Consider the following 11569-nt stretch of genomic DNA (forward strand, 5'->3'; position numbering starts at 1 on the left):
GGGGGGGGGGGTCCAATGACATACATTGATAGTAATGAGAAACACCACCTGAATTAACCTTTACGCTGCACTAAGTTTAAGTAATTACAAGTTGGGAATTTGAGATCAGCAAATCGATGAGCACACCGTCAGATATTTCAACAGCAAACAATTCCAGGTTGTGCTTCATTCATTAACTGGTCCAGATCAATCATCAATCGGCTTGCCCACTAAAGTTGAAGGCAAGGTTCCAATTATGGAAGAGCTTTTTTTAAGTCTTTACGGACATAGTAGAATTATAAGACTAACCTGAAACATTGACACAGGACCACAGCGGAAAATCTTTCGCAACCTTCCATAGACTGAGAGCTCCTCATATGTCATTCCCATATCCACTTCATCCAACTGTAACAAAGAAAAGATATGAACAGATATGTATCACCTAATAGTTTGCAATCACACCCACTTGAATTCACTAGAATTAGGCATACCAGATAATTGAAATCTAGAAAACATTGTTCAAGTCAAAAGGGCATGTAAGAAGTAAGCTACAATGGACATATTACACAAGGAAATCAAGGGTACCTGTAAAGTACAATTAAGAGTATACCAAAGGTTTACAGCTTAAGATATGCAAGGGGAGCAAACACATTAATTGGGTACATCCAGTGATTCATAGGAAACATGGTATGCAAACTACCAAAGAAAAATTTGAGAAAGAAAAGAAATCAAGGCTACCTGGAAGGGACACCCAATAGAAAGAAAACAAGCGTTAACTGCTACAAGACAGACATGCAAGGGGGGTGCAAACAATTCATTAGGTTCCTTCTACAAGATCATCAGGTCAAACATAACCTGATTGGATAATTCCCACCAAGAAGCTGACAATACAATGGCATGGATTTGACACTTGCACACTAGGCCCCCTGTTTTACACTGTTGGGCCCACTGAATTTGGTGGCTGGATCAACAGCTAAGTCACGACTGTCGTAGTGCTAGTATTTTCATTCTAACCATCCAATCTAATTCTTGTGCATGATCAGCATAGAAGAAAACATGCCAACAGATGAAGATGTGGAATGCAGGTTTGTCACATTTTCAAGATTTTCCCCAGTTCGAGTTGGACCCCACCTCCTGTAGGTACACCAAGTACTTGCAAGCTGCAAGTAGACCTTCCACAAAGAGTACCAATAGACGCTAAGGGGTTTCTGAGCAGATGAGAATATTCTAGGATACTAAATCCAACAAAGGGAACAGAGGAAGAGAAGAGAAGACAAAAGTAAATATTACTGAAGAACAACAAATTCTGGATAGGACATGCAATGCACACAGCCTAAACAGAAAGAGTTAGAATGCAAGGCTTGTGAGAGACCAAGAAAGCAAGAGAGAAGAAGAAGAAGATGGGAGAATAGAGCTGAAGAAGATGAGAGAAACAATGGTAGAATATTGTGTTGAGAGTATTGTCTCTCTAACACATATATATATATCTTCACTAAATAGATTACATGGAATTACATACACCTCCCTAGGGAGGTAAAAAGGGAAAAATAAGAATTACAATATAACATACATAACTAGTAACATAACTAGTTCCCAAACTACCCTTAGAACATAATCTCTAACAGAAAGTTCTGTGGTTTTTGGAATCATTCAATGTTGGATATCAAGGAGAAGATAATTTGTCAAGTGGATACATTCATAGGATATGAAATACCTGGCTGTAATTGGAACGTATAGGCTCCAGTTCAGCAGTTGGAGGAGCTGCTTCTACTTCTGCCAAAGATGGGTAGCCAAGATGGGAGGCAGCCCATCGTAGAAAGGCTCGAAGATCCTGTTTACTAACACTTCCAATAGGATTTATATCTGCAGAGCTGCAATCATACTGCACTAGAAAAGCCACACGATCACATTAACACAAAAAAAAATGATAGATTCACTAACTTCAAAAGAAAATATATATTCCATTGTATCTCTGGGGAGGCTTCTACAGTAACCATATACAATTAAGTTAAGCAACCATGAGGTTAGCTGACTAGACCCAACTAAGAAATGAGTTAGAAACAAAGTAGCTTGTAAAATTAAATCAAGTAACTGAAATTCAATGAGCTCACCAAAATCCAAAAATCATTTGTCCAGCACTCAAATAACATATATAGTGCCCATAAGTCAAATTCAATAGAAAATGAAAATCTCTGGTTGTACCTTTGTTAAGTAACCACGCAACCCTTCATCCACATTGGAGCTACCCAGCACTAGATAAAATCCAGCCTTATTGTGAACCCAAGGCAGAAGTGATGCTAACATGAACGCCAGCACCATTCGAATCCGAGCTTGAATGTTTTGTAGCCCTAAATTTTCAGCACTAGAGCCCCCATCTACCTGTGCACCAAACAAGAGAGATTTGATATGAATCAATGCATATTGATGAACATAATATAGTGACAGACAAGTTTATAATTCAATGAATATCAACAATAGGTAAGAGAATAGAACATGCCCATATTACTTTATTTGGACAAGGGTTAAACCGAAAGGATTATTACTGCCATTGAGCTGGATGGACTAAAACATATGAAGCTACACTATTTGCAAAACATAACAAAATCAATATAGGGACTATATCCCATCCAGGAAGGCCTAGGGTAAGTGAAACCACTAAGCTAAGACAACATGGCCACTTAGGATTCCCATGTGTACAAATCTCTGGCAAAGAAATTACTAAAATACTGGACCTTTCTAACCAATGAGTTGGCAGGCCATGTATGCCAAATTGATGCTAGAAAAAAAAAAGATTCTCAATCAATTAAAAATGGAAGAAACCTTCTGTCAATTTGACGATAGATCTCACAAAAAACTGGATCCCAAGCCATCGCAGGAATTAAGATTATTGACCATTACCTTATAGCGTGGACGCTTTCCTGTAAGTTTTTCAAACAAGGAGAGCAAAGAAGAAATGATACTATCTATACAAACATCAAGGTGCCATGACCCAATCTCATCAGCTAGAGTCTTTGCCCGTAACCTTGTGGTATCTGAACTGCAGGCCATCCGAAGCAAACATGTTAATAATCCCTTCAGACATGTTAAATATGCACATGGTTTGTAGACATTATAACACAAAGCAAAGAAAGTTTCAGAAATTGTGAACATTGAAAAACCATATAGTTATCAAAAGATTCAAGGGTTTTCTTGAATGGGTCCAACTATAAATTCTTCCACGGCAAAAAAGGAATTTATTTACAATTATCATTAATAAGAGGAAAAACAAATTTCTCATGCTTAATGGGGCTATTGAGCTTTCTTCTATCAAATCCTTATTACATTGTAGTAGGTTTGGTGGTGGTGGACATAACGCATGTAAATTGTAATTGGTTTGCTTGTGGTGGTGGGCTTTATGCTGGTGCATTGAACCGCTATTCACAGATACCTTTAGCTCGAGTTTTGGGTTGCTTATCTAGCTTTCAATGCGGAGTTGTGCGTTCGAGTTGTTACTTTCATGCTTAGCAGGACTGTCAAGAATTCGTTATCTCATTCCTCCTTTCTTAAAAGTAGGTTGGGTGATGGATTATCCTGGTGGTGGACGCTTTGGCTTAACCGATCTATATGGTACGTCAGGTAGACAGTCAGTACCTTATTATAGTCTGTCGTTATAAACTTGTGGCTGATTTGTGGTGATGCGTCAAGTTGACAGCTGGCACCTATTATAATTAGCCATAACCCGCCAATCTTTTTGCATGGAATCTTGTGCTCGTCCTTGCTTGGAATCTCCATGTAGCCGACCCCATTAAGTTGGGACAAGGTTTTTGGATGTTGCTGTTGTAAGAGGAAATACAAATTGATGCCCTTTGTAACTTGAGAGAACCCAATCTAATCAACCAGAACCAGAAGAAAGAAAGAGCACAAAGAGAAAGAGGAAGAAAAGAAGAAGGGACGAGAAAACTGAGCCAGCGAGAGACTCAGGGAATGAGTTCTACCAATGGACAGATAGACAAGAAGTACACCCTTCAAAGGCTCCTAACATGTCCCTGAAGACTTGATTCAAATAGCAGAAATGTACATCAGTTTCATTCTTTCTTTCTCCCCCCCCCCCTCCTCTCTTTTTCTTAAGTAACCAAGCCATGCATTGATTAATGGAATGCATAATTTGCATGTTTTTTATGCGAAATAAGCTGAAAATACTAATTGGTTAAGACAACCATATCTTTCTCATCAAGTAGGTAGATGGTGAGAATATGGCAACACTGAATAGTACATAGGAGTTGGGACTATCCAGCCTGAGTTAATTTGTAATGCTTTTTCATGAATTGCCTGTATTGATCTGGCACATAGCAGGTGTAAATAACTCTGACTACACGAGAGAAATATTTCAGGAAAAGAAACCAGATTTTCACTACCAATATCAACCAGTGTACAAGGTCAACGTGAGAGGAAAAATTAAGAAACAAAAACATAATTCAACTCTAATAATAAGTCTTTAACATGAAGTTTAGTTTGGAAGGGATCTTGAACCGTGTCCAAAGCAAGTAATTAACAAGTGTTAAATAAGTACAACTTTAAAGATTGGAAGAGAGTAGGGGACTTAGTAGTCTCAGAACCAACTTTGGCTAACATGTCAAGCACATTACCCTGAAAAAGGGAAGCTTCAAGAAGTGAGGGTTACATCAGATGCACCTCACACTTTGAAGTATGAGCCTCAAGGGTTTTGAGCCTCTACAATTTTCCATCAGTCTAAGCCTCAAAAGCTTTTTAGAACACATATCAAAAAACCTGGAAATACAAGTTATACTATACTATTATTGATAGCATAAAATTGAGAATCTGCGTAAAGATGAATCCTCATAATGTCTATGCACTAGAAAAGAACATGCTTGAGACCTGAATGTGAGGGAAGTAAAATAACACATTACTTGAATTGATAAATCTAAAAAAATGCATAAAGTTAGAGAAAAAACTCATTCCATGATAAAACTGTTTTCAAATAAAAGAAACTACAGAAAAGAGACGTTCTCTGGCATCAAATTGTCCAGATAGAACTTCTACCAAGAAAGATTAGCAACCTGTGCCAAAATAAAGTATCGCAAAAATCCCTAATTCTGGTACATGTTCCCACCTGTTTTCAGACCCCATGAATACTGTATAGAATATGCGTTTAGCAAATTCTTTACTGTCTGTGGGGAACTGTCCATCAGTGTATTGACCAATTCGTATCGCATCAGATTTTACTTGTTCATCCCCATTTGCAATTTCTGCATATACACACAGCATCAAGCAGTAAATAAAATGGAAAAAGAAAACACAGGATATCCAGGAAGACTAATGTTCGCAGTCAGAAGTAATAAATACAAAAAAGCTACTTTACCCTACTACATTGTAATTGTAAGTTGTTTGGAACTTGGCTCCGTAAACCTTTTCATGTTGGTAATCCTAATCAAAACTGAGTTGTGTTTAATGCAGTTTGGCTGCAAAACCTGTTTCAAAGTATAGCCAGCACTGTTTGAGTTACCTAAGACCTGATCCAAAGGAGCACCAAATTGAACATGGACTTGGTCCCAGGCTTGTATATCAGGGTCCATTTATGGTGACTTGGAACTGATCCATTGACACCATAGCATTATGAAACACATAGTCCCCACTTAGCAGAAGTTGTATTAGCAGTCTAATTGTCTCCACAAGGACATATTTAAGAGAAAAAGACTGAATTGATAGTTCCAGCTTCCCCACCCCATTAGATACCATTCCTTTAGACTGTTTAGACAAGGGCTGACAGGCCCATAATGTTATTTCTAGGATCTGATTAATGTAACATTTGCCTTGCTCAATAGTTGATCAGAACAAGATGACCACGTCAACCCATTCAAGGCAAGCATTCCTCATAAAAGAAATAGAAAATGCAGATTAACGATTTGATTCAAAACAGGAGAGAGATCCATATGTTGAGAGTGGAACAATAATGTTTTGGAGTTCATATAACTGACCTCTTACAACAAGCTGGCACATGCAGCCAACTATAGCAGCTACAGAAGAACTATCTGCTCCACCAGAGAGAGGAAGCAAAAATCCAGAAGCTCCACTTCTTCGTAAATAGTCCCACAGCCAGCAACCGGGTCCAAAAGCTATTTCCTCTTCTGGAGAATGATACCTAATCTGCAATATCATAAATGTTTTGTCAAAGAAGGTTGGAGAATTTCATAAACTACTTGATGAATGACACAATAAATAAAAATTATCTTTATCAGCTAAGAAATGACAAGAACTCTATCCACTGCCAACTGAATCTCATGCTGAAATAAGGTTGATGGGTGCGCGCTATTGCTTACAATGGCTAAGACCTATGTAAGATCTCATGGTGGCAGCTGCAGAATTTTAAGGTTCAGCAGATCCAATACGAATATGTTCAGTCCTCTACTCCACCAGTACTCCGACTGTTTCCTTGTTTCGGAACCATGCCATGTCTTCATAGTTTTTAAGGCACTGCTAAGGCGTCGCCTTACTAGCGCCTTGGCGCTGATGCGGTCTAGAGATGGTAAGGCAGTGCTCCGCCTTATGTGAAGTGGCGCTTTATGGGTTTTTTTTTTTAAACACATTTTAAAATTACTTGATGAAGATTCCAAATATAGATTTTTTATTAGTAGGTGAATGGTTTTGTTAACACTTGAGATATATGGGATCAGCTTTACTCCACCAAAAATAACCAAAATAAACAAAACAAAAACACGATTCACAAACAGGGTTTGGATTTTGTCAAGGGTTTTAAGAAAGGGCTTTGAGAAGGAATCAAGGAACAAGGAAGAACCACTGATCTAAGCGACCATTTTGCTCCGGCAGCAGTGAGCTTCATTCTTCTTTAACACGAGTAGAAATATAGTGGATGACCTTAGGGCTTAGGCACTCATTTTGGCATCATAGAAGTAAGTATAATAAATACTTATATTTTTATGTCTTCTTTTCTTTATATTTATAATTTTGTTTCATAATTATGTATTTATATTATATGTTAATATGTTATGATGATTGATAATTGATGATTGATGAAGATGAACTTAGTTTATTCACTTTATTGATTTGTTTTCTTGATGAATATCTTACATTGGTATAAATATGAACCTTTAATATTTATTTAACATATGAGTAATAGGATTTAACTAGGATTCGAGCCAAATAGATTTGTTTTATAAAAAAATTACATAGGAACGCTTTAGTAGATAAGGCAACGCTTTATGCCCGCCTTATCTCTAAGGCACTCCGAAAGACCCTCAAACGCCTCCGTCGCCTTACCGCCTTAAAAACTATGCATGTCTTCCGAATAAGAATTTATGTATAGAGTTTTATAGATCTATCATCCACATTCATCAGTTCTTGTTTTTTATTATCATTATCTACATGTAGCATGATATTCAATCCCTGTTAATGTCTATCAGCTTTATGCAAGGGGAAATCAAAAAGAAGGAAGATTTATTGGAAATAAAGGTGTCTTTAGTTCCAAAAGACCAGAAATCGAGGTGTCTTAAGAAGCAGAGAAGCATCAAAGAAAATGCCATGAATAATCTAAAGGGAAGAGGTGAATGGCTGTATTAGGGCACTACAAGCTTGCCTACTGAGAAGATATGATCTGGGGAGTGGGAACTCAATGATGTGGTTCAGTGAACCTAAAGACGAGATCAGTTCCATGTCAAGTTGACATAAGAAGTTTGAATTATAGACTGCTTCTTTTTGGTTTTATGTTACAGAATAGCAAAAGTCAAGTTGAAACTTCAGCCAGAAATCCCATGTGCTCGGAGACATTTTGATCTTTGCAGGATGTACAAAAAAATTGTCCAAAGAAATTCAAGAGTGGAAAAGATTGCCAGGTAACCAAAAACATGGAAAATCAGAGATCATTCAAGATACTTGTAGTGGTTAAACAAAGTTGGATGAGCGGACTTTTCACCTCACAGATGCATTTGGGTTGGGCATGAGAGTACAAAAACAGCAACCTAATGTACGAGGCTCCCACTACTGCAGGGTCTGGGAGGGGCGATGTATGCAGCCTTACCCCCAGCTTTGCAGGAGAGGAGCATCAACTATTTTGTGGCTGGTGTATAGCATGTTTGGAATTGGTTTGAGCCTACTAAGTGGCGGAATATAGGAGAAAACAATATTCAGAGTTTTAATAGATGAAAGAAGGAACAAAGAGAGCATAGAACAGCATACTCTCGAACAGCAATCAGGGCAATATGGAAGGAAGAAGGAACACAGAAAGCATTTTACAGTGAGAGGACTTAGATTCCACTGCCCCCACCAAAAGTACAAGACATATGAGAGCTGTCCCCAATTAAGTTTTGATATCTTTTTTCTTTCTTTCTTTTTTGGCTTTTTACCAGGATCCAATCAAGGTGTTAACAGCTTCTATGCCTTGCAATAAATTAGATAAACAGTATTTGTGTAGCCAACCCCAATTAGTTGGGATAAGGCTTTAGTTTGAGTTGTATTGGAGAATTATCAGGGTATGGCATAAGCTGACATCAAACTGTGGTAAATTCCCAAGCATAAAGCTGTCAACGCGGATCAAGAAGGAAACGTGTTGGGAGGTTGAACCATGGTGATGTGTAATGATATAGAAGTTGGGTGGACAAGGTGGTTATGAAATATGAAGTTATTTAGTTGCCAAAGTATTGTAGCCTTTTCTGGACTCTGGAGAATGGTGGGGTAGAACAGAATCCTGGATAGAGAATGAAAGGTGTAAGTGCCCCTACTGGATGTCTAGATCTTCAAAAAAATCCCACATAAGTAGCATACTAAATAAGGAAGAAGGATAGCAACAATCTGAATGGCGAAGAGACGATCAGAGGCACCAGAAGATGATTAACCCAAAGGTGAAGAAGGAAAAAGTACAAGATGAACCAAAAGAGGCTGCAAAGGCATTACAACATTGATCATTAGCATTAGAAATGGGAATAGAAAACATCCCATCACTGTAAACCAATGTTCTCTTGAAACATGATAAAGCAACTGTTATTGTCACATTCCTCTTAATCTTGAACAAAATCTAAATCAAGAACCTCCGAAATGAAGAAATAAATGGAATACGAATAGTATATGCCTGAAGTTCCCTCGGACAGTCAAAAGGTTGAGGAGAACTAACCTTAAGTGGACTGGAAAGGGACATTTGGAGGTTGAAAGACTGACAAAGCTGATAAGGCACCTTCACCGCTGAGACCTTTGATTTGCAACTTGCTTGCTGTTGAAAACTACTGATCGATCCCCTAAGACTAGCTACCTGCCATTCATCAATCAAAAGAAACAGAATTTAAAATCTTAACATATGAGATAAAAAAAAAAAAAAAAAAAAGGTTGAGTTTAGAAGCCAAAAAGTCCAGTATAAAACATCAGAACATTTGGTGGATGATAAAGTATGAATGTGCTTTTGACAGATTTTCCTACAGTTTACAGTTCAAATGGGCTAATTACATATGTACCTCATGGGTAAGAGGTTATCCAACATTTGGGGGCAAAGGGTCACTTTAAAACGTTTAAAACACTTTTATTGCGGTACTGTTAACACATAACATAGGAGAAGAGACAACCTGGTCTGCCTCCTCTTCTGGCAGCTTTAGTTCCAAAACTGCTTGGAACCTTATAAGATCTAGGGGGTCCCCCCCCTGGCATCAGCTTACCTGGTTCAACGGCATCATTCCCCAGCATAGCTTCACTGTCTGAAGAGTTTTCAACAACTGCCTCCCAACTCAGTCCTTCCTCGTCCACCGGTAGATCCCTGTCTCCTCATCTTGTTGCCTTTGTTGAAATGCGAGAGAAGACAGTAACCACCTCTTTTTTTACTGTCCCTTCTCCAAAACTATTTGGTTTGGGGTCTTGAGCAAATGCTGGCTGAGAAGTAGAAGAATTCGCCCTTTCCTAAGGGAGTGGATTTGGGTAGACACGACCTTTGTTGGCGCATCTGTTTGTGACTTGATTGGAAAACTTGCATTTGGAGTGGCCATCTCCCATTTTTGGAAAGAGCGCAATCTAAGGAGATTGGCCCCCAACTCCCGGTCCTTTCAGCATATTTGGGACTCCATGTCTTTTGATGTTTTGAGCAAAGTTTCTGGGCTCTTTTTGATAATTTTAACCCCTCCCCAAGAAATAGGCCTATTGTTATCTCTTGGGGTCTTGCTTCTTCCTTAATTCCCCCCCCCCACCAAAGCTTTTTCCCCTTTCTTTATCATTCTTTTCCTTCCCTTCAGAGCCCCTTGTTTCTTTTTCCTTTGGTGATGAATTATTATTCACCCCCACCCCCCTAAAAAAAAACAAAAAAAAAAGAAGAAGATTTGGCTGGATAACCATGTCAGCTACCCCAAGTATATTACATTTTCTTATTTTATTAACATAAAACTATCTTCTTGTGCTGGAAGGAATATTTTGTACAGTAACACTTCATGTAGAAATTTGAACATCATTCATGCTTCAACTTAATGAACTTCAAAACTAATATGGTGTACCATTTGGGATTTATCAGGAAGACATAGTTCCTCAGTCTCCATTACAACTACAAAAACATTAAGAATGTGAAAATTACATCTTACAGCATCTAGGTCAACTTGAGCTACCAAAACCTCAACATCCTTTAGAGAAAACTGTGATCCTTGAGCAACGACATCTCCATTAATCACAACGCAACAGCATCCATCTGTCATAGATAAATTTTTGAACTAGTGTCACTGAAAAAGCAAATAATGATAATGTTGTCTTAAATTGAAATTTTATTATTAGAGTTGTCCAACCATCCATCGATGAAAAAAAAAGTAAATAGAAAAAAACAGAAGATAATTATATTGTTCTTTATTCGAGAATAACGAATTCCATAATAAATTAATTGCAATCCTATGTTGGTTCGAGAAAGGGGGGAAAAGAAATGAAAGCCAATACAAGAATATAACTTGACACAAAACAAACAAGTCTTAAGTAGCAAATATTAAGTCTGGCATTCTTTTCTCTTTTTGGAGGGAAGAATTTCTATTGTCAAAAAGAAGAAGAAAAAAAGATCAAATATACAGGGCCAGATGGCCAGATGGCCAGTTGTACTCGGAGAAAACTGAGGTGATGCTGACGGGAAACCATCCATACAGAGAACCTTTTTCATGTACATAAGTGAAAAAAGTGAGCCCTCCTCAATTTGTGTCTCTATAAAACAGATAAATATGGACACAGGAAGCATGAAAGGAAGTACAGACGGCTTTAAGCCTGCAGCTACCTGAGAATCAAAACAGACCTTCCATAGATTAAGTCCCCTGCCAGCAAAATCTCACCCCTTCTTGTATCTTCATGCACAGACCTGACTAGAGTTAATACCTCTAGAAAAAAAAGAAAAAAGAGAAAAGAGAAAAAAGGATTGGTCGCTGGCAGTACTTCCAAAACTTCACCCACTAAACAGAATCCGTAAGGACCAATCGAGTTTAAAGCCACTCATCCTGTGTCTAAAGGTTCTAATAGCATTTGATGAGGGGTAAAAGAGGCAAGGTGCATCATCGAACAATTTTTGAGTCCTTAAAAAGGCAAAGATCCAATCTAACAACCTAACAAGGGAACCCTCTGTTCTCTTCCCCCCCCCCCCCCC

General features: G+C 38.2%; 1 protein-coding gene across 1 annotated transcript in view; it reads right to left on the reverse strand.

Moving 5' to 3' along the window:
* LOC122064304 (glutamine-dependent NAD(+) synthetase) overlaps nucleotides 1-11569 on the reverse strand; it is a 22106-nt gene that overhangs the window by 1665 nt on the left and 8872 nt on the right. Inside the window, exons 6-13 of the mRNA XM_042628011.1 lie at nucleotides 10539-10642; nucleotides 9101-9235; nucleotides 5955-6123; nucleotides 5090-5225; nucleotides 2878-3016; nucleotides 2182-2358; nucleotides 1694-1861; nucleotides 289-384 (exon numbers count right to left, since the gene is read on the reverse strand). Of these exons, the coding sequence (XP_042483945.1) occupies nucleotides 289-384; nucleotides 1694-1861; nucleotides 2182-2358; nucleotides 2878-3016; nucleotides 5090-5225; nucleotides 5955-6123; nucleotides 9101-9235; nucleotides 10539-10642 (1124 nt within the window). The remainder of the gene's footprint in view (nucleotides 1-288; nucleotides 385-1693; nucleotides 1862-2181; nucleotides 2359-2877; nucleotides 3017-5089; nucleotides 5226-5954; nucleotides 6124-9100; nucleotides 9236-10538; nucleotides 10643-11569) is intronic.

The sequence above is a fragment of the Macadamia integrifolia genome, unplaced genomic scaffold, assembly GCF_013358625.1.
Source record: "Macadamia integrifolia cultivar HAES 741 unplaced genomic scaffold, SCU_Mint_v3 scaffold1601, whole genome shotgun sequence".
Classification (NCBI taxonomy): Eukaryota; Viridiplantae; Streptophyta; class Magnoliopsida; order Proteales; family Proteaceae; genus Macadamia; species Macadamia integrifolia.